General features: G+C 38.5%; 2 protein-coding genes across 4 annotated transcripts; one reads left to right on the forward strand and one right to left on the reverse strand.

Annotated features, from left to right (window-relative positions):
• The first annotated feature begins 633 nt into the window (after positions 1-633).
• LOC122871082 (tetraspanin-8-like) lies at positions 634-6,504 on the forward strand. Its single transcript, XM_044185681.1, has 9 exons — positions 634-879; positions 1,667-1,732; positions 2,174-2,287; positions 2,431-2,505; positions 2,650-2,748; positions 4,098-4,184; positions 4,412-4,471; positions 4,600-4,683; positions 5,030-6,504. Exons 1-9 carry the CDS (start codon positions 799-801, stop codon positions 5,132-5,134), a joined length of 771 nt encoding a protein of 256 aa, XP_044041616.1. The 5' UTR covers positions 634-798; the 3' UTR covers positions 5,135-6,504.
• A 1,364-nt stretch (positions 6,505-7,868) lies between these two features.
• LOC122871084 (tetraspanin-8-like) lies at positions 7,869-16,187 on the reverse strand. 3 transcript variants are annotated; one of them, XM_044185686.1, is made up of 10 exons: positions 15,806-16,187; positions 15,229-15,284; positions 14,812-14,877; positions 13,994-14,110; positions 13,801-13,875; positions 12,083-12,178; positions 11,571-11,663; positions 11,095-11,166; positions 10,358-10,441; positions 7,869-8,680 (listed from the first exon to the last, which is right to left on the reverse strand). In XM_044185686.1, the coding sequence occupies exons 4-10, from the start codon at positions 14,099-14,101 to the stop codon at positions 8,546-8,548; spliced, it is 663 nt and encodes a 220-aa protein (XP_044041621.1). In that variant the 5' UTR covers positions 14,102-14,110; positions 14,812-14,877; positions 15,229-15,284; positions 15,806-16,187; the 3' UTR covers positions 7,869-8,545. The 3 variants fall into 3 exon arrangements, with proteins under 3 accessions (XP_044041621.1, XP_044041620.1, XP_044041619.1); XM_044185685.1 differs by lacking the exon at positions 15,229-15,284 and having other exon boundaries at positions 7,869-8,676; positions 10,354-10,441; positions 15,806-16,182; XM_044185684.1 differs by lacking the exon at positions 15,229-15,284 and having other exon boundaries at positions 15,806-16,177.
• Positions 16,188-22,748: the final 6,561 nt, after the last annotated feature.

A 22,748-nucleotide genomic window follows, 5' to 3' on the forward strand; every position in this document is an offset into this window, starting at 1 on the left:
TTCATTAGGCCTATACTTGAATAACAATTGAATGCATTTTAAGTGTCCCAGATTGCCAATAAAGGTGTCCCAGTTTGGCAGTAGCCCCTGGAAAAATCTGGTTTTGGGTCAATGTGTGTTTGGGGACATCCATCCTGTGTTTAATGTTTTTTTTTCTTTTATCTTAAGCTAGTTAGAATAGTATCATATGAGGGGCTAAGACATTTGGATCATAATTAAAAATGATGCAGAAGGAAGTGTATCAGAAAGTGTCCCACTACCAGTATTCACCCTATATTTGAAACATTGTTTTCCACACTGCATGACTGTTTCACATTCTGTATCCGCTTGTTCCAGCACTTTATTAAAGCTACATTATACCTTTATGAAAGGATTTCAAATGTTTGTGTATCAGTTGCACTAAAGAATGCAGACACATTTGGATGGCGGCCTCCCAATTTATTAAGAGCTGCATAAAATGAGGAAAACTGCATAAACAATAGCTTCATATTAAGGGCTGTATTTTTTTCTATAGAAATATAAGACATTCTACAGCTACTGAGTAGCCTATTTTTAGAGTCAACGTGACTACTTTTATAACTAACTGGCTGAACATCATTCCTGTGCGCTAATCCTCTCGATTCCAATATTTCCGACTGCACGTGAAAGCGGCACAGAGCATCCTCATCCAGTAGGCTACATCACAGTGACGTCCTGTGCGGATAGATAGATGTCCTTACTGTTCAAATCATAGCTATATATCCTTAATATTTTCTTTATGTAAAAGGGCGTTTTAACGCTCGGGAGAGAAGCAGCAGCATGCAGCGGAGCGCAGTGGTGGTGGTGGCGGATAAAACGAGCCTGAAAAGGCCGTTTATTTTTGCAAATGCTGTGCATATGGTAGGTGAATTTCCCTGCTTTTGAATGCAATTTAAGCCAAGAGGCCTATTCGATTGCCGTTTAGAGGCTATTTCTCCGAATAAATGTTTGATTTGCTGCTGTTATTTTTGACCCAAATCATCAGTCAAGTCTATAATTAACCCAAAACAAGCCTCGTGCTACATTTCTGTCTCACATACAAACATGCTGCAGCATCCATCAAAATTATGTACAATGTGGCAATGTCTGCAGTGCATTTTATGCCATAATGTTTTAAGGTTGTACACAGAGAAAGTGACAAGAAAGAAAATCTACTGGTAAATATATATGAAAAAGACGCCATAGTGGTGGTTATAATTTGCATTCACAAAGGATAACCATTCTTTTCCATCCCTCCTCTCCCCCCAAACAAATCTGTAATGTTCTCTTAATGCTGTTTAATGTGTGAGTCATATGCAGTATAGGTCTCGTTTTGGCTGTGGTATTACTGACCTGTAATATAAGGCATTATTTCAGTTGTAGGCTGATCCTGGATAGCATGCTGCTGCCTTCCATTAGCCCTTAAATGAACTAGACTGCTCCTCTAAGAGGTGACACACATCTGAGTTCAGCAAAAGGCAGCACAAACACAAAACATTGTAGGTGATACTTACAATGATATTTATGGATTGGATACTAATTTAGCGAACACAAACCTAAAATATGTATTTCCTGAATTGTCTGCATAGCGTTAAACACTTTCCATGTCTTCTAAACTTACAGTAGTTTGCAAACTTAACAATGTCTTTTTTTGTTCCTTTCTCCAAAGGCGCTGTGCTTCTTCATGTTGACGATGACAGTAGCTTGGCATAGAGACCTTGTACAAACTGGCAAAGTAAGATTAACGTCAGATGTTCTTCTGAATGGAGTTCCTAAGCTGATAATGTTATTTATTGGAGGCAGAAACAGCTCCTGTCATGTCAGGCTTTAAAGGAGCAAAAGAGTTGCTGGGATATCAAAGGACAACTGGGGAATCATTAATAAATGGGTCTTACTTGGTCTTCCATCAATATTTCCCGAACATACTATATTGTCTTTTTTCTGGAAGACCTGAGTTCAAGCCCTCACGTTGGCAAGCATCTGCCAGTTGAAGTGTCCTTGGGCAAGACAGTGAATTATATCCAGGCGCTAAGGGTACCGTTCTGTAGCTGACCCTGACCTTTGACCTCTTTTATAGCCATGCTATCTTGGAAATACATCTGTGACAACAAAATAATATTTAAATTAATTCTAAGTGAATGTATCCCTTTAAAGCCAATGTTATTTTTCTCCTCAGCTGGTGTCCAGTGTTTCTGTAGTGATAATGTACGTCATGGAGATTGGCTGCCTGCTGCTCTCAGTGCTCGGTGTGTTTGGAGCCTGTAAAGGAAAGAGATGGTGTTTGATTCTGGTAAAAACCTGCTCTCTGCTTTTGTGTTACTACTGTGTGTGCCTTCTTGTATATGTGAAGGAATGTGTTGCAAAACTTTTTGTGTGTGTTCAAAAATGATGTTTCTCTTTCACTTACTATTGTTGGTTTGTGTATGTGTGCAGTATGCAGCTGGGATGGCGGCAGCCAGTCAAACAATAATTATTAGAACAGCACTAAGTTACCAAGATGTTTATGAGGTATAGTACTTGATTGCCCTGCTTTTCCAATATTAAATGTGATTCTATAGTACAAGATAACCTACAGCTATTAAAAAGCAGCTTTAACTACAGTACGTCTTGATATGCAAAGAACAGTGTTCAATGTGATTTCTCCCTCCTCAGAAACGTGTGGTCCGTGAGGAGTCTAAGTTGCTGTCCATGATGCCACTTACTGGAACCAGCAAAGCCAACAGGACCCTGCTGTATAGTATTCAAGAAGAAGTAGGCAGCTATTATTTATTTTTTCAACTCGATGTTTATTCCATAATGCTTTGGGGCAAGTAAATAGGAAGTATAATGTTGCCATGGAGTCAGTTAGCTAGTTAGCGTAGCTGTGGCCTACACCTTGAGTCCCGCTTTTGTTTTGTTTTTTAGCCCATTTGTTTACATTTTGGCAAATTGGCACCATTAAAGGATGCCGAATTAGCTATTAGCAGTTCGTCTTTTCAATGCACCAATGGATGTACAGACAACTATCACTGCATTACATTGATACTGAAGAAAACTTGAAAACGTGATGATTCTCAGGCAAGTTCTGGAGTTTTAGGAGCGTCTCTTTTCTATGATTTCTAAGCTGATTTATTGACGTGTATTCGCATTAGGAATTGGATATAAGGATGTCCTCAGAAAGTCATACTGAATCTAAAAATATGTGTATCATGTCTGCGTGAATGAATCACATTTGAATTATGACTCAGAGGACGCCCCCCCGGGGAGGCGTGCTTCACAGTTTGAAAACCTCCGGTCTAACACAACCACAACAAATGCTATCAAAACCACACAAGACTGTCACTGCTGGCTTGCCATACTTGACAGATTCCACTTCCTTGTTTACAACTAGCATAGTGTGATAAGCTTAGCTCGCTAATACAACCAGCAGAAAACTTTGTAGTTTATCAGGCGAGCCACTAATATCCGCTGTTAGCCGCCTTGTTCTGTGCTCACCCCGGACTACCGCTAGCTTAGGGGTACTTTTGGCCACCTGAGGCAGAAAGATACCAGCTCCCACACTTGCTCTTAAGACGGAAAGCTGACACTGAAAAGAAAGGAAGAGTAAAGGGGAAAGAAATCTAGGGATGCTGCCCAAAGAAGACAAGCACCCAGTCTTCTACACACATTTGGTGGCGTTTACTGTAAACTGTAACCCCCAACACAGACACAAAAATCACACACAGCACTCAGGTGGCAATCAAAATGAATGAAGCCACAGCAGCAGTATATGTAACTTAGTCTTTAGGGCATGGCCAGGCAAGCGGGTGTGTTCCCCGTACAAATCCAGCCAATTTAAACCATTTAAAAGTCATGATTTTTAACTGGAATGTGAGGGATAATGGGAATGCCAGGAACTAGGGTCACAAATAGCTGTAAATTGCTACACTTGGTGTTGATGAAACTTGAAAGGATTTTGCAACTTTTAACTGAAGGGACCAAAGAAAGGATGCATCATTCGTGGGTGCAGGCATGTGCTTGTTGTGTGTTTTATTGTGTAATACATTTTGTTCTGGTTTATTTGTTTTGGATTTAATTTTTACTTTACACACACTGTGTGTGTGTGTCTTTGTCACCTCCAGTTTGAGTGCTGTGGTCTTATTGATGGTTACAAAGACTGGGGCTCTTCCATCCCTGCCTCCTGTAACTGTCAATATCCAGGAAAATGTGTGAGTAAGCAATTTTATTGCTTAGGAGATTCACAGCAACAAAGTTGGAAAGAAATATGTTATCATAACTGATAGGAGTGACAGTCAAAACTATGGAAATAAGACCCAGGATGTAAAGGGAACATACATTTTCTTTAAATTTTAAATTGTCCTCATAATATTGATGTTGTATTAAGTGAACCTCATTTTTGTCATATTATGTAATGGGATTTTGTACTCCTCACCAGATTCGGCTACGGGGCAGCGCCACACTCGGGGCTCCAAAGAACCAGTATGTTTATCAAGAGGTAAAAGGTCTTAACATTGCTTAGAAAAATAAACAGGCTTACTGCTTCAGTAAACTCTTATTTTCTCACTGATCTTCTCTCTAAATCTTGCCACTGCCTTTAAAATATACCTGCACTTTTTTTCACAGCCTTGCCTACCAATTTATGTTTCTGAACTGAAGCTTGCATTCTCATTGGCGATGGGTATACAATTTGGAAGTGGAGTGTTTTGGGTATGTGTTTTGTTGTTTTTTACACATTTATATGTTTGGTAGGACTTTAAACAGCTATTAATTTGGACACCAATTCTACCCTATATAGCTTTGTTATGTTCAAATTCAGGCTATGGTCAAAATATAGCAAAAATGACCACGTCTGTGAAAAGGGCAACAATAGCTGACAATGACAGTCACCAAGTATATGTTGAATTATTGATCTAATATCGCTAAATAATGTCATTTATCTTTCATTATACAAATACATACAAATAAATACTTCCTGTCATGAAGTAGACATATTACCCAAGGGTTCTGGTGGTCAGATTTGCATGCTTGTAACTCTTGTGTTTCCCTTTCCCAGGTGATTTTACTTGTCATGAGCATCAAGCTGATGGGCCAGATAAAAAGAAAACAGGAGTTCATGGCTCTTCTCCAGTCAAACAGATATGTTCCTGGTGCCTTCTAGTCACCTAGTACGTTTTGATACACACTTCAAGTTATTATCAAGAGTACCTTGTTTGAATTTGCACATGTAAACACATTATGCTGTATACCATAACCTGGCTATTTTGTGCTATAGCAACATATGTTGACATTATAATTTTCTATTAATACGTGTTAATGCATGTAACTGATATTGAAAAGTAATCTACATGCATAGATCAATTTCAAATGAATCTTTTTTGCCTTACTGCTGTAAAAACAATGCAATTTAATGAAGTTAACCAATCTTTAATAATCATCAGATTTTCATATGCTTTTGCCGTATCTCTAAAATTATGTTATCTTACCAAGCATTAACCAGCCATCTATTTTCTTTGAGTAGCTGGAGCCTATCCTGGCATTTTGTTATTTACAGTAAGTATTGTCTTGTATGGATAATATTTGTTCTCTCCATTTCCTTCATACCTGGACATATCAGTGAGTCTTTGGAAAGACAGATATTAATCCGGTTGCATCTACTGTACCTAAACACACACACAAAACACATTTAACACTTGTCAACTGGACCAACGTCTTTTAAACATACATATTTAAATATTCATACTTGTCTTAAGCTCACTCTTTGATTTTTCAGCATTAGAGCAACCAATAATCTTTGAACAGATAATAATATTAATAACCCTTATGTAGCACTTTTCTTAAACAGTGTTTACAAAGTGCTTTGATTGAAATATAATCATTTATTTATTATTGAGCGATGTATTTTCTTGGGTAAATAATCAGGTTAGACGAAGGAATGAGCCACAGCTCTCATGTCTTGATGCCTTGTTAAGCACATTGTAGAGTTGAAACTTTAACTCCATTCAGTTTTTCTTAAAAGCACATTTAGTGAGAAAATGACACTTGATCATGTTCACTAGGAGGCAAGGGGACTCTGTTTGGTTGCACATTCAGTAGACGTGCAGTAAATCCTCAGTTATTTTGCCTCCAAAATTTGATTTCAAGGTTTGGAGAAATTTTAGCAAGGCCACTGCAGACAGGTTGTGAGAGGCTCTTGTAGGAAAATGCGTCATCAGTATTCTTGCAGAGACTGCAATGTCCCAGCTGATGCCACTCTCACCGAATAAGCCTTTTATGCCACATCTCTTCTAATATGACTTGCTGCATGAGCTGCCTGCGGTTGAAATGTCTCCTTGGCTAGAATACTGTCAAATGAATTTCATCTGAAACAGCAGATCCAAATGTCTACCTGTGCACTTTAACCATTAATGCCTAATGTACAATATGTTCTGTATGTTTTTTTATTTCTGTCATACACTTTTATTTATGGAATGAACTTATGTAATGTTTTGTAAATAGCAGGAATAAAAAATGTGATTCTTGTTCCTTTGATGTCTTGAAATCGTTTCTTAGATTTTATAAGCTTACATTTACATTTTAGTACTGTAGTTAAGTACAATTTTGTGGTAGTCGTACTTGAGTATTTCCATTTTATGCTACTTTAGATCTCCACTCTACTACATTTTAGAGGGAAATAAACTTTTTTACTGCACTGCATTTATTTGACAGCTATACTTGTTACTTTGTAGATTAAGATTTGACATACAAAACATGTATGATCAGCCTCTAAAATAAAATGCATTGTTGTAGATTAAACTACCCAATAGTATACCAAATAGCTCCACCATGACCAGCTTCAATATTAAAGTACTGCGTAACACATTGATGCCTCAGTAATAATAATCCAGTAATATAATTTCCGCAACACTTTATAATACAGCCCACGTTTTAGAGCGTAAGTTTCCGTCTTTTAATTAAAGATTGACAGGAAGACGTTCTGCCTGCAAAACAAATACAAATACAATCGTAGAAGTTCCAACACAACAATGTATTTCATTAAAAGTAGAAGTCCTGCATTCAAAGCCCTACTTAAAAGCACAGATAATCACCTAAATGTATCACAAATAAAATGTCCCTGTGACTGATATATTATTTTATGTGACATTATTAGGTTGTTAATACTGATGCAATACAATGTGAAAGCAGTATTTTAGTGTTGTAGCTGGTCGAGGTGGAGGTAGTTTTAACTACTTTATATGTTAGCTAGTTTAGTCCAGTGATTCCCAACCTAGTGTTCGGGCCCCTCCAAGATAAATCTGAGGGGTCGTGAGATGATTCATGGGAGAGGAAAGAAGAAAAAACAAAGTTGTGCTGCACAAATCTGTGATCAGTTTGTTGGACATTTTCTTTGCTTTTTGGTGAAATATTGGATAATTTTACCTCTTTGGTCTTTAAACGGTTATTTAAATAAAATCATGTGAGAAGTTTACAGAGGAAATGTGTCTTTGGTGAACTTTTAACAACTCATAGACATCTGAAACATAAAAGCAGCCCCAACTACACACTGGTTTTTTGTAAGGGGTCACAGGCTAAAAAGGTTGGGAGCCGCTGGGTTAATTTTTAACAGTGCATTGAAGATTACATTTTTTGTACGTACAATCTAAATTAGGGAGTGACTGGCTGTGACACAGCAATGCTAAAGAGGAAGAGACAGATTTTATATGAATTTGGAACCCAAAATACAGTTTATTACTTCCCTGTTACCTGTATTCCTGTCTTCTTCTGCCATGAACAGAAGCACCTGATCCCAGAAACACTCTGTCATGTAATAGCAATGTGTACCAATGACATCCTATTAGAGATGAAAGTATTAACGGCAAAATATAATATATGCATTGACTATAAAACTACGCAAGTACTCCAGTAGCTTCTTTAATTAAAATGTCATTGAAAAAAAAACAACAACCAAAGTTTACATCCAGAACGTACAGTAAATATTTCTGCACTCTGCATATTTTCATCAGTGCTTTTGATTCTGGAACCACATTTTCTTTAACCATCTTATCTGAATTATTTACTCTATTCCTTACATCTTGGATAAAATGTGCTAAATTACGATTCCACTCTGGGATGAAAATACCACTGGCGAGTTCAAATGTGATCGTTGGTTAACACACTTCACTTCTTATTTGAACTGTTTGATGCCCATTGAAGACAGTGAAAAATGTTCCATTATTCTGTAACTGGACTCAGACTTGGCATGCAGCTTATGTATCTTAGTTTTCATCATCTTCTTTGATTGTCAGTGACAAAAAAAACATACATCTTCAGGGGTGACAAAAATGAACAAAGGCTTAGAGAGCCAAAGAAAACCTACCCAAAAAATAAATTAAATAAGAAATAAATAAAAATGCACTTGTTTTTCATGCAACTTCACTTGTTGGATGCATCTTCTGATATATTCAGGCATAATAAATGCACTATGGATCCTTGTAGCAATCCCATTGTTCCCAATGTTTTTCTCAACTGCTAAATATGCTGACACGATGACCTCCACCATTGTGAAGAGCAGCCAAAAATAAAAACTAAGAAATCAGGTGTACTCTGTAGCACCTGCAAGAACAGTGTAGTTGCCTTCTTTTGCCTCTGGACTGTAGACCACTGTAGGGGTATCTTCCTTCCGACTCAGCCGACACAAGATGGCAATACACAACACTACTGACACTACCTAAAGGACAGTGAAACAGAGATGGTTGTTTATTTCCTTTTCATCTTTTTTGTTTCATCCTATGCCATGCATTGTTTTGAATAGAGCTGCAATTTTATAAAGAGACTGAGGGGGGCAGAAAAGACAAAGCAGAAGCAGTGACAGATGGGCGTCTTTCACTGAAGACATGTTGACACTTCACAGCAGGAAAAGAACCGGTGTAAATAATTAAATGAATGAAGGCTGATTTCCATTTAGCTACGGAGCCATCATTAATGTTATTGGTAACACCTGGGCTTTGCCTGCTGTGAGATAGACTAAGATACACTGACTTGCATTAGAGAGAGTTTTATTTTAAGTCCAAGTCTTGAGACACAGACAGTCCATCAGAGCACAACTGAATCTGACTTAGGGACTATAGGGGGAGGGTTATGTGTTCTTTTGGCTGAAGGGAGGGTAGTCAGAAATTTTTGGAAGAGCAGATTTACCCCACATTTATATTTTATTTGCAGTAGTGTCTGCAGGAATTCCTTTCAGGTTACATTTACCAATAACCTTCACCAATAAGATAGGGCAGTCTGTATACCACCTGAGGGCCGAAACCCAGGGCGAAAAAAAGTCTGCCAAGCACTCACTTGCACAGTAATAACTGAAGACAATTCAGATGACTGTGTCTCAACCTTTTTATCAGCTCGTATCTGGATTTTGGCAGCTGGACAGTTCTAGTGTGAAATTTGGTGAATTTTGTGAAAATGATTGTTTCATTTACAAATTAAGTTTAAAATAGTTCTTTATGCACCTTACGTTTTTATGATTGAATAAGTTGTACCAATTCAACCCTGTTATATTATTTTGAGATATTAGTGGGAAGGGCAGTTTTTGTGCCAAGTTAAAATGTTCTATTGAACATTTTGATTAAGCTGGGGAGAGCCTTGGTTTAAAAAAAAGTGAACCATAAGGTTCTGCCGCACTCCCCACCCCAATAATTCTTGCCCAGTCCCTTAAGGAAAAATAAAAAGTGTGAATTAACTGTGAAATCAAGAATGAACTTCGAACCTCCACTTTTAAGCCTTAATGGAAGAGAAGTTCTTTAAGTGCTCAGAAAACAATGAAAATTTGACCTTGCGACAGTCACAGTCAGTCACAGTTGGGGGTGCTGAGAAAAAGTCAGAAAATGTGTTCGTGAGCAATAGAAAAGCACAGTTTGCAGGAGCTATTATAAATACACAAAAATATTAATAGATAAAAAACAAAGTGAAACCTCTTTCCGCCACAAATAGCGTTGTACTACATCTATATATCCCAGTAAAAAAGGGAAAACATAAGCTTAAACTTTCGTATTATCTGATGGATTTTATTATGCCAGATTTGAGGGGGTGCTGCAGCCCCCTCAGCACCCCTACTTCCCATGTTCATGACATCAAACTCATCAATATAAACAAATTTTAACAGCTGTGAATTATGGTGAATAAGGGCTTTAAAGTCAAGTGGTTCACTTAAAAGAAGAAAAGGGTGAAATGGAGGTTTTGTATTAAGAATGAACGTCATGATGACCATTAGTGCATGTTGTGAGGCTCAGCTCTCAGCTTAAGTGCAGGTGGATAAACACAGAATAAGTGATAGTGAAGTTGAGTAGATAAACAGTGAGGCAGGTAGGTGGGCAATCGTGATAGACACATATAGCCTGACAGTACATACCCAGAGTAATATGACTCCCAGCAATACGCCCAATGTAGCATTTATGGCATTCACCACATATGCAATCAAGTATGGAAGGCATGGCTGAAACAGGAGAGTGGATCAATCAATGTAATGTTTCATACAGCGTCTTCACTGTAAAACATGTTTGTAGTTACAACTAATAAGAGTTCAGGCAGATTCCACAAGATTTCAGGGAGAATACTCCTAATGTTTGACAAACCAAATAATGAAAAGAAGAAAAAAAATCCCTCTTTCGTTGAAACTGGTAACAACCTGTAATCATATAAAACTGGTGATGAGAAGTTGCAAGTATATATTACTTCATTTTAAGGGGTCAAAAAAGGCTGGAAACCACTGTTTTAGACTACAGAAAGAATATTTTGTGGAAACGTTAGAATTCAAGTATTACCCTCCCTTCGTATTAGGAGGCTTTGGAAATACAGCCCCACGCAGCAGTAGAGAACAGCGCTTCACTGGACTTAAACCTTTATGTAAATATGAAAAAAAATCTTTATGGGAAATCAATGATTTTTTCTGTTTTTTAATAGCTGTCTAATGAAATTCAATAATTCTATTGTTGTATAGTACAGTATATTCACTCAAGATTTTTCTTGCATTACAGTTGTAATACAGTTTTCACTGTGGCATCAATTAACACAGTAACAGTTTATGCAGTTTTCACATCAACCTGTAAATGTAGAAACGAACATGTGAATTATAATGTTTTTTATTACCTCTTTATAAATCATGATGGGTTCGTCACTGACCACATGCTCAAACAGACTGCTGTTTCTTGGAGCTGCCACCTAGAATACACAGACATGAATCATTAGCTGAATGACTAATGAATGGTAACTACTGCACCTGTAGAGGAAAACAACAGTATTTTAGTCTGGACCAAAATGGCTGACCGTCCGATATTGCCATCCATAATGCCATTCTGCATGCATGGCTAAAAATGTCAAACTGATGAAGGTGGGGTGGGGTGGGGTTTGGATTTGTGCTCTTTTGGGAGGGCTTGGGGTCCCTTACATTAAAGGGGGGGAAAGTTCTACCTTACATATACAAGGCTTTTTTTTCTCTCCATCTTAACTTTAATTGATCCACAATGATATACAGTATTCTTCGAGTTTCACCAATGCGTACTATATATCAATGGGTCTTGGTACACAAGAGTTTGGTACAGAAATTGAGTAGCTTTTACACTCACACATGGATTAGTGGACTCTTCGGTGCACAGGCAGGATTCTGAGATGTTGTAGCCCCAATCCAGGTAGCCCTGATCCAGTCCACAACACTGCCACTGAGAAGGAAGACGGAAGGAAGAGGAGAAAATGAGAAAACACAGAGACTTTGTAACTGCAAAGCAAATCCTGACCCCACCTCCCGATTCCCCTGCTATTAATCTATTCAACTTATTTCACGAGCTGCGTCTGATTTGTGCTACTGAAAATTGTGTTGGTCACACCTCTGTGCGTTTGTGCCAGGAGGCTGTGCTTGCACCCTTTTCAGGAAAATACTTGTCCATTCCTTTGTCATCAGCAGATAAGATTACTTATATGTTGTTGGTGGTGTGTGTATGTTTGTGCTTTAAGTTTTTATTGGTTTATCACTTTCTAAAGCACTTGAAACTGCTTCTGTATGAGATTATGCTATGAAAATAAGCTTGAACTTGAACATGAACGCATTCACACACTCACACACCCACACACGGTTACCTACTTCCATCTGTACTTTGTCGAGGCTGTCTATAACATTCTCACTAGCATTAGCCAGCGGCAGCATGTGCAGGTATTGCATCTTCAGATCTTTACGCACCTGCACAACAAAACAAAGTAATGTAAGAATTAGATAACTAGCAATTTAAAAATGTTACTTTTTTTGGAGGTGCATTTGTCATTCACAAAATGCATTCGGTCAAACCAGAAATGACCAGCAGCCATGTTTTTGTTGGAACTGAAGCTGTCAACATTGTATTAAAAGCAGTTTTACAGTCATTTACATCTAAATTTGGAAGGTGTCTGTAAGGTAGGCCCACTGCAGTTAATCTTGAGTTTGCGAGCACTCACCCCACTTATGTTGTGATTTCAATTGACTGTTGGCTAATCCCTGCCCCAGAACAGTGATTGTCCAATCATTTCTTAGCAACTGCAGCTAGGCATGGTATTTATTGCCTTTTCAAAACCAAAAACACAAGGGCAAAAGTGTAAGGAATGGATTAAATCATGTTTATCTGCTCTAACATAAGTTGCACACGTTAGCATGCACAGCTAACTAGCCTATACTATAGTAACTAAGTAGTACTAATAGCCTGTGTGTGTGGAGAGTTGTGAAGTCGTAGCTCAATCCGTATGTGCACACTTTTGTACAGGAATCTGCAAACATGTATTCTGACATATTTAAAGGTGGGGTATGCGATTCTAATCCATTACAAGTCTTTTTGTCAAATTTAGTGGGTATCTCCTCACAGTACGCTAGTGTACCCACAGTCCGTTCAGTGTGTGCGCTGAAAGAAAAATCCAGTGTTTGTACACAGCCCTGGCTCTGTAAATGGGAAACAAACAAAGTGGCTGCCACACAACACTATTCCAGCCTGTCCAGCCATGATTTGTGCGTCAGGTAACGTTAAATGACTTGCCCACGGACATTCAGCTTACTTTCTAGTTTGCCAAGACATGCAGTTGTTGTGATGTTAGCCAGGGGTTGAATTGGGATTTGTTATGTTGGTGGGCTCTGTGGTTTCAGGGTGGCCATGAGTGCACGTGTGTGTGTGCATAGACTACAACATTTGATTGATATCATTTGACAAATTGTAAATAAAATATAACAAGGGAAGAGAACCCTCTGCTCTGAACACTAAAACGCTTATCAAAGTAATTCTGAGCTGATGACAATAAAACCTTTCTGTAAGTGTACTCTCCTCTGTATCTGTATCAAATATCAAAAATATCAAAACATTGTTTAAGCAGAATATCAGAGCAATTTACCTTCTGTTATCAAACACCTGACCCGTGAGCCATGTAAACCATTTGCCATTGCCTCTGTTAATCTAAGATTAAGTAGATCTATACAGAGCAGAATGAGGTAGGCTTATAAACAAACAATATTTATTGAATAGAATTTTTTCTATAGAATCTTAAGCTTAGTGAATTGAATATTAACATTAACATAAATAAAAAATTGTAGGGAAAAATTACTTTTTCAATCATTGGATATCTCGAGAATCGCATACCCCACCTTAAGACAATATTACAGGCGTTAGCAGTTGCTTATGCTACGCTACCTTTTCCTTTATGTTTCTGTTTCTGTATTAGTTTCACCAGTAATGTGGTTTTGATGCAGCACACTAGCTCATATAGTGTATATGAGTCCTTGTATGTGGAAATTTGTAGAAGGTCTAAAAGAAACATCACAAAAGGACAACACATTTTGTAATATACCTGTGGTCGTGAAGCCACTCCTCCAATATTACATGCAATCATGAACAGACTGTTCAGGATCATTCCAACTGCAAACTGAGACACACACAATCAAGATTTAGGAGTTTGTTATACTTTATAGTTGCTTATTACTACTACTACAGGGACTACTAAACTACTAATAACAGTACAGATTCGTTTTTTATTTACCCACCACTATTAACGCCCACTGCTTCTCTTTGCAGGCACCATACAGACCAGTGATGGCCAAGAGCAGAGTTATGATTGATATACCATACAAGACACGTAGGCCTGTGATCATCCGATCTATCTGTGGAGAAAACAAACAGAGAACCAGGTCAGCAGTTGTCAGTGAACAGGGAAAAAACTGAGTTCAAAGCCTTGCGTCAGCATGCATGGTCACTGCTGAAGTGTCCGAATTCTTGTCTTTAGTTCATGCAGCTTATAGTGAGGTCAGTGTAGGCAGTTTTTACAGACTGTAACTGGACTATTCTGAATGTCAAGGTGAATTTAGGCAAACATCTACACAGAGTAGTATCATTCCAGTACTATCACCGTACTTATTGTTTGAACTTTGAACATGTAAATACTGAACTCATTATTCATTGGAAGACAGCAAGAATTGAGCTCAATTACCACTGTCAGGTTTTATGTGTACACGAGTCAACTTCTGTGAGGAGATGCTGCAAAAGATTTCATCGATAACATGTACTTATATCATTCATTTGTTGCCTGGTAGCGTTAAAGACACTACTGCAAAGTATTTACATGCCTCAAAGATTTCTGTTGATCGTTTCTAGAAAGATAGATGGCTTTAGAGGAAACAGTTGGGCTTTCATAAGCAAGACTTCAACTAGAGTATGGTTTTGTTGAGTTTACACTCTTGATTGCATTATGCATACTTTGCTGACTGTTTTGAAATATTTGTAATACATTACATTGTTTTTTCTGTATATACACTAGGTGTGTGCCATATCATATCATTCACGATATATCAAATGCTTGTGGTACCTCTTCATTTTCGTGGAAGTATCCGTGGCTAAACAGAGTGAAAGCCAACAGCAGGGCACTCAGGATCTGCAACAGCAGCAACACACTTCATGATTCATTACTCCCAGGGCTGCGACTAACGATTGGTATTATCCACCAATCTGTCAATTATCTTTTTTACATCTAATCAATTCATTGTGTAGTCCAAAAAATGTCCAAAAAGGTTTGACATTTCAGCTGTCACAGGCTCAATACCACTGTTTGTGAAGCATTACAAAGTGTGTTTTGGCTGTAAGAGCTCTGGGACAAATCATGAAGAAGAGCGTGTTGCTCACACAGCATGTAAAGAAAATCAAATTGTGTTATGAATCTATAAATACTAAACAACAGGGAGGCAACCATCAGCCTGACAGAACAACGGTGACAGTTATAAAATACCTGGAGGGAAACACAAACAAGCAAAACCACATGTTGCGCAATCCAGTTCCCATGTACTGTAATGTAAAAATGAAGAAGGAGAATATTAAGAACTTAATAAAAGGTTTTTAAATCAATGTGCACATTCTTTTTACTTTTCGTGTTCTAGTTTAGTTTTTACTTTTGGTATTAAAGCTGGGGTTGTTACACAATCCAAGAATATCTTTAAGATTAGTGCTACAAATACAGCAGAATAATAACACTTTTGCTTATCATGTCCTGCAGAGATTTTTTTTTTTTTTTGGGACACCATCATGTCCATTTTCCTTTCATCCACTGCGGAGTTCTCTCTCTCCCCGAAATCTTTATTCCAGTTTTAATTTTCAAATTAAACTGTTCCGTTTTACTTTTAACCATTTACAATTCATCTCCAATTGGCTTTAGCTGCAGTGCCAATGGCAACAATTAAGGCACAGTAAGACATTTCTTGAAAAAGTTGCACTGAATTGAACCATTCGACGGAAAATGCGAGGAATAATCTCTGCACTTACAAACCCTTAGCTCTGGTTTTATCTAGCAGCAACAGAAAAATACTTACCGCGATCACACTTATCACGATAATGTAACTCCGTTTCAACCACACGTTCACTCTCCCCATTTTGTTTCGCTTGACCTCGCGAAAATATCGTCGATATATTGAATGCAGTTTAAAGCTTTCCTATTCAATATAACCGCATGCTATAGAGAGAAAGAGATGAGCCTGATTTTAATAAAGAGAAATTTCGCAACTTGGTGTTTATAACTGGGCACAGAGAGGGAGGGAGCCCCCCATCATGACGGTGATAGGCCCTCCTCATCTGGAAATGGTATGTGTGTGTAGGTGGAGTTGGAGCCGTAGTGGTGGTGGTAAAATTTTTTTATTTATGTTAATGTTAATATTCACTTAGTTTAAGATTAGCTTAAGATTCTATAGAAAAAAATCTATTCAATAAATATTGTTTGTTTATAAGCCTACTTCATTCTGCTCTGTATAGATCTACTTAATCTTAGATTAACAGAGGCAATGGCAAATGGTTTACATGGCTCACGGGTCAGGTGTTTGATAACAGAAGGTAAATTGCTCTGATATTCTGCTTAAACGATGTTTTGATATTTTTGATATTTGATACAGATACAGAGGAGAGTACACTTACAGAAAGGTTTTATTGTCATCAGCTCAGAATTACTTTGATAAGCGTTTTAGTGTTCAGAGCAGAGGGTTCTCTTCCCTTGTTATATTTTATTTACAATTTGTCAAATGATATCAATCAAATGTTGTAGTCTATGCACACACACACGTGCACTCATGGCCACCCTGAAACCACAGAGCCCACCAAGATAACAAATCCCAATTCAACCCCTGGCTAACATCACAACAACTGCATGTCTTGGCAAACTAGAAAGTAAGCTGAATGTCCGTGGGCAAGTCATTTAACGTTACCTGACGCACAAATCATGGCTGGACAGGCTGGAATAGTGTTGTGTGGCAGCCACTTTGTTTGTTTCCCATTTACAGAGCCAGGGCTGTGTACAAACACTGGATTTTTCTTTCAGCGCACACACTGAATGGACTGCTAGTAGACCGTGAGGAGATATTCACAGAATTTGACAAAAAGACGTGTAATGGATTAGAATTGCATACCCCACCTTTAAATGTGTATCAGGTGATTTGATCAAAAGTAAAGGAGCGTAATCACAGGAGGTTCACCAAACCTGATAATGTTTCCCATGAAAGACCAGACAGAGAAGATAGGATGGGAAGACACATGAAGGAAATAGAGCTCTCAAATGGAGCTGAAAGAAAGTGTGTGTGTTCCTATGACTGAACTTGCCTTCCGTTCAATTCCCCATAAAGCACTTTTTGTCTGCTGTTTTCCTCTGTTGACGAACAAAGGAAGTAGTGAGAGGCTGCATCACATGACTTCTCATCAGAGTCCACACACATACGAACACACACTCACACCATCTATCTATCTATCTATCTATCTATCTATCTATCTATCTATCTATCTATCTATCTATCTATCTATCTATCTATCTATCTATCTATCTATCTATCTATCTATCTATCTATCTATCTATCTATCTATCTATCTATCTATCTAACTATCTATCTACAACTCACACACCCACACAGACACAGATGCTGCAACATTATTGGTCCCTGGAGTTCCTCCAAAAAGCTTTCCACTGTTGAAGCAGATCCAGAGTGGAGCATTTCCTGCTGGAGCCTAGAAACATCTGGAGAGCATTTTGAACACACGCACACAAACACAACTGCAGACATACATATACACACACATACATTCAGCTTTCTTAGTGTCCCATGCTTCCAAATGTTTCAGTCAACTTCACCAGCACACATCCACAAAATCTTTGGCACACAGGCATGTACGATGGCATGCGCTCACACATCTGTAGGACATGAATGCACAGAGGCATGCTGTGGCGCAGAGGACGTTGGTGGTTCTGATTTGTAAGTAAAAGAAGGCCTCCAACTGTTGGGGTCCAACAGTTAAGACTCAAAAGCAGAGAGAATTTAAAGGTCTGGACGCACCTAAACACCTACAGCAGAGAGTAAGAGAAATAGCCTACTGGAAAGACAGGTAAGAAAGAAGGTAAAAAAAGTCCCACTAATTCAACCTGATACTCCTGGTACTGCCTCTTATATTATTGCAAAACAAACAGTATTTTGTCGTGCCTCTCACTGTGAAGAGTAAAATGTCAACAACCACTGCGCTGCCTAGAAAACTATTGGTGCTTTCTTTGTGCTTTCGTATGTGTTTGTTGGCTGCAGCTGCAGTGGACTTTATGTTGTTTATACACCTCTGTGTTGTCTGCCTTGGTGACGTTTCATTCTGTTGTTAAAGGTTAAAAATAGATTAGAATTAAACCACCTGCCGGTTTAATTTCTGCACCCTAATGATGCATATTAAACCCGCTGCGGTGTCCATAGCTGTTTTATTTATTGTTGTTCATTGTTGTGTAATTATCTGAGTTTTGTCCTGTTTTCTGTTTCATTGTAGTAACGTTAAGGCTTTACTGAGAAAGATGATAATCAGTTGTATGCACTGGCTACAAATGTTTGTCTATATAAAAGGGATTTATTGTGGTTAATGTGTCGACATGTAATTTAATCTCAGATGAGGAAATAGCAAAGTGGCCATATTTGAACAGTATCCGTTTTCCCCGCATCCAAGCTGATGTGGACTTGCTGATCGGCACTAATGCTCTTAAGTTAATGGAACTCTGGGAAGTCATAAATAGTGTCGGAGATGGATGGTATTCCATTGAAACCCTGCTGGGATGGGTGATTAGGTAAGCCATGGTGAGCAGAATGGCTGCTCTGTAGCAGCTGTGCATAGGATTGCTGTTGCCTGTTTATCAGTATAATCATGATTTAACAAGAAAACCTCAGGTAAACAGAGAATAAAGGAGCATCGTGGATATTGTAGCCAGCTGAGAGAGTACCACAACATCAGCTTAAGCAACCTGATGGCAAAGTGTGGTACATCCCCCATCACGGGGGATTCAGACTGGAGCCAGTGGCAGTTATGGCTGATATAGAAGCTATGTTCCATCAAGCCAGGGTTGCTGATGAACACAGACTTTCTGAGGTTCTTGTGGTGGCCAGAGGGTGACATAAATCAAGAAGCAGTGGAGAACCGCATGACAGTTCACCTTTTTGATGCAGTCTCTTCATACAGTTGTGCGTGCTATGCCCTTCGTAAGACAGCAGAAGACAAAAGTGTTGCATGCCATTTCAGAGGAGCATTGGTCAAAAAATGTACATGAGCTGGATCTCGACAGAAACAATTAAAAAGCAACCACACACTACAGGAGGAATTTTGGTACTTGTCAGCTCACTATATGATCCTTTGGGATATTTGGCACCACTATCCCTTGTGGCAAAAATTATGTTGCAAGAGCTTTGTCGCATGAAATATCATTGGGATGATCCAGTACCTTAAACTATGCAACTACAATGGAGAAAGTGGTTGGCTGATATTAAAAGGGTAGCACACTTCAAGGTCAGTTGATGCTTTAAACCAGAGAGCTTTGGACAGCCAACAAGTGTTCAGCTACATCACTTCTGTGATGCCAGCCAGGGAGCATATGGCACTGTCAGCTACTTCAGGATGCAAAATGGAGAGAGTATTCATATCGCCATTGTGCTCGGCAAGGCTAGAGGGGCAGCTCTGAAACAGATAACAATACCCCGCATGGAGCTCACAGTTCACAACTGTTCTTGCAGTCCGAGTGAATAGGATGCTTCAAGCTGAGCTGCAACTCAAACTCGAGAAGTCTGTATTTTGGACAGACAGCACCTCAGTCCTCAAGTACATCAGAATAACACACACACACACACACACACACACACACACACACAAACATCACCAAAGGTGTGAAATCCTTTGAAGACAAAAGATTTCATGCCTTTGTTGCCAACAGAATATCTGCCATCAGAGAGGCATCAGACATCTCACAGTGGAGATACATCCATACAGCACAAAATCCAGCAGACGATGAGGGTAGAACATCTGTTGACTCAAAACAGATGGATTGAAGGACCAGAGTTTCTGGGGAAAGGAGGAGGAGCAATGGCCAATTAACAGATTGGATTCAGACATAGTTGATGGCAAAGGTAAAGAGGGACCTCATGGTAAATGCCATTGTAGTTAATGACATCTAAAATGCCACTCATCAGCTGATGATATACTTTTCAGACTGGAAAAAGTTAAAAAGCTCAGTTGCATGGTTTTTGTAGTTGAGGAGGACTCTACTGGAGTTGAGTCAGAAAATGAAGCATTTGCTGGGAAATTCCCATGGAAATACTCAAACCAAAGTGGAGCATAAAATGCAACAGTTGAAAGGTACACTAGTTGAAAAAGGTTGCCTGTTGATGATCTTGTTGATGAAGCAGAAACCACTGCATTTGAAAGGTTCCACAGTGAAATTGAAGCATTGACACCTGGTAGGTCTGGAGTAAAAAGGGAAAGCACCATTTACAAGCTGGATCCTAGGAAAAGCTAACTAAAGCTGTGCAGACAGTAGGTTTAACATAGCCAGATGCTTTGCCTTTAGTGCTATATTCTATCAGAAGTACACTTATGACAGGGCCACAGGAAGTGTTACATCTATGTCTACAGGTGCAAGCCCGCCGCTGACACCTCACAGAGCTACCCTGATATGGAATCTTTGAATGACTTTGTGCTAACCCTAACCAACATTCTAACATTCCCATACAGGTTTTTGCAGAACTGCCAGAGCCTGGAAAAATAGGCCATCCACCCTTTTAAGCCAAGAGATTTTGTGTTTAGTTTTTTTGTGGTTGTGTCTCTTTTTTCTCTTAGATGGAGAGGTCCATACCAAGTGCTGCTCAAGATGAGAACCACCCTAAAGGTGGAAGGAAAGAATGGATCTATGCCACAGGGTGCGGGAGAGATTCAATTGAGGGAAACAAGTGCAGAATCACCAGAGCGCAAGAGCTCAGTTGATCGACTGACACATTATTTTTAAGTTATGTAACTAATCTGGATCGACAGCCTAGATTTCAACAACAGTTAGTAAAGGGACCTTCACTCTGGAGAAATATGCTCTCATTCTTTTTCATTCCAGTCACGACTCTGGCTTAAGTTTTTTGTACATGTTACAGATGACCTATTGCCTTCTTGGGTAGTCCCGAGAGCTGAGCGATGGCATGGTCTAATCCACTGGTTATTAGTGTATGTGTTTATCTTGAAAGTTACAGTGCATTCCTCATATGTTGCTCAAAACTCCCCAGACAAGTAATCAGTCTTTCTTTTGGGGAGTCTGTGGTCACCAAAGTCTCACTTACAGTAGACAAATGTTACAGAATGAGGCTTTGAGCCTTTCAGATATTTATGTAAGTGATGCACTTCAGATGCATAATTTATCTCATTAAGATGAGGTTAAAGATGAGGAAACGGGAGTGGAGTGTCCTTTTTACTCCCTTTATATGGCATTCTATGGTAAGAAAGGCTTGTCAAACTAAATGCCAGCAAAGGTGAAAAAAAAAGCAAAAGTTGGGTTTTATTTGTGCACAATTTGTAGCAACCATATTAATTATTTAAGAGTGTGGAGAGTGTGTGTGTGCTGTTTTCTGGCTTCAGGGTGTCTAAAATTTCCATTGTACAACCCAGTGCCAGTAAACCACACTGGGTGACAAAGCTTCCCTGCAGCTCTTGTATCAAGATTTTCCACTCTTCATTCCTCCAACTCTTTCAGATAATTATCATATTACAATGGCGTTAATAAAAGCAATAATAAAGAATGTGATTTTGTTAGTTGCTGCTATGTTTTATGGTAACAGCCATCTGTGAGTAAAGCCATTCAGTCTGTATAATAATAAAGATAATATAAATAATTGCTACCACTGAACAGTTGATAATACAATCCCTGTTATTCACAATAAAGATAATAAAACAACGTATTGCTCAAAGATTACAGTGTGTGAAGAAAAGTATTATTGTAGATAAAACAGTCACAACATCTTCATCAGCAAAAGTCGCTTTAAGATCAAATGCTCGAATGCACTCAAAGTGGACGGACACTGTTTTCCAAATGTTTAACTTTTTATGTGAAGATGGAAACCATATTATATCTATCTGCTGTTTACATTCTGCCAGATGCAAATAAAATGCACTGAATTATTTCCTGGGTGTATACATGTAGGCTGTGTATATATATATGTATATAAATAACTGTATATATTGTTTTATATTATTTATTTTAGGCTATATGTTACCCCATTTTAATATGAATTTAATTAGCCTATCTATATGTTCTGTGTTTGTGTAGCATCAAGGGACGTGTTTTAGTTTTGAGACATGTTGAGGATATCAATGAAAGAAAACCTTAACGTGGGAATTAACAGTGAGGAAAACACTTGGTCCTCGGATCTCCAATGGGACTGATGCTCACAGCGGTCAGGTTAATACTGGAGCGAATGGACGGCCGCAGCAGTTCCTCTGAGCGTCTTTGTCTAGGGTGGTTTTACACTGGAGTTAACTGAAAGCCCGGTGCGTCTCATACAGACGCTAAACGGTACCTGGTGCGTCAGTATGAGACGCGACAAAACGTCGGTATTTGACGACTTGGTTGGATTTTTAGAAAAGAAATTCTCTGGCGATTTTTTAAAAAACCCAGAAGGTCTTTCAACAACACTTGCCTTTGTTAGGCGCTGCTAACTGTCTGGATAAATAAATAAATGCAAAATAAAAAGTATTTTTTAACCCGTTTTCTAAGCTAAGACTGTGTTTTAAATCCAGGTAGCTGGAAAATGACATATGCCCTTGCTTTTATTGTAAAACACAAGCAAAATATTAACACACTATTTTGTTTAAAAATCTAAAATATTATTACACTTATTATTTGTAAGGGATCACAAGCCAAAAAGGTTTGGAGCCACTGGTTTCATCTTTAACAGTATGTTGAAGATAACTGCATTTTTTGGGTATGTGAATGAATATAGCATATAT

Source organism: Siniperca chuatsi, linkage group LG23 (assembly GCF_020085105.1).
Source record: "Siniperca chuatsi isolate FFG_IHB_CAS linkage group LG23, ASM2008510v1, whole genome shotgun sequence".
Taxonomy (NCBI): Eukaryota; Metazoa; Chordata; class Actinopteri; order Centrarchiformes; family Sinipercidae; genus Siniperca; species Siniperca chuatsi.

Excerpts from the sequence above, each read along its gene's own strand:
- LOC122871082 (XM_044185681.1), top strand. The coding sequence starts at position 799 with ATGCAGCGGAGCGCAGTGGTGGTGGTGGCGGATAAAACGAGCCTGAAA. Across the intron at positions 880-1,666 it reads TTGCAAATGCTGTGCATATG|GCGCTGTGCTTCTTCATGTT; the intron begins GTAGGTGAATTT and ends CTTTCTCCAAAG. Across the intron at positions 4,684-5,029 it reads TTGGAAGTGGAGTGTTTTGG|GTGATTTTACTTGTCATGAG; the intron begins GTATGTGTTTTG and ends TCCCTTTCCCAG.
- LOC122871084 (XM_044185685.1), bottom strand. The coding sequence starts at position 15,865 with ATGGGGAGAGTGAACGTGTGGTTGAAACGGAGTTACATTATCGTGATA. Across the intron at positions 13,876-13,993 it reads AGCAGTGGGCGTTAATAGTG|TTTGCAGTTGGAATGATCCT; the intron begins GTGGGTAAATAA and ends TGTGTGTCTCAG. Across the intron at positions 11,167-11,570 it reads AAGAGTCCACTAATCCATGT|GTGGCAGCTCCAAGAAACAG; the intron begins GTGAGTGTAAAA and ends TGTGTATTCTAG.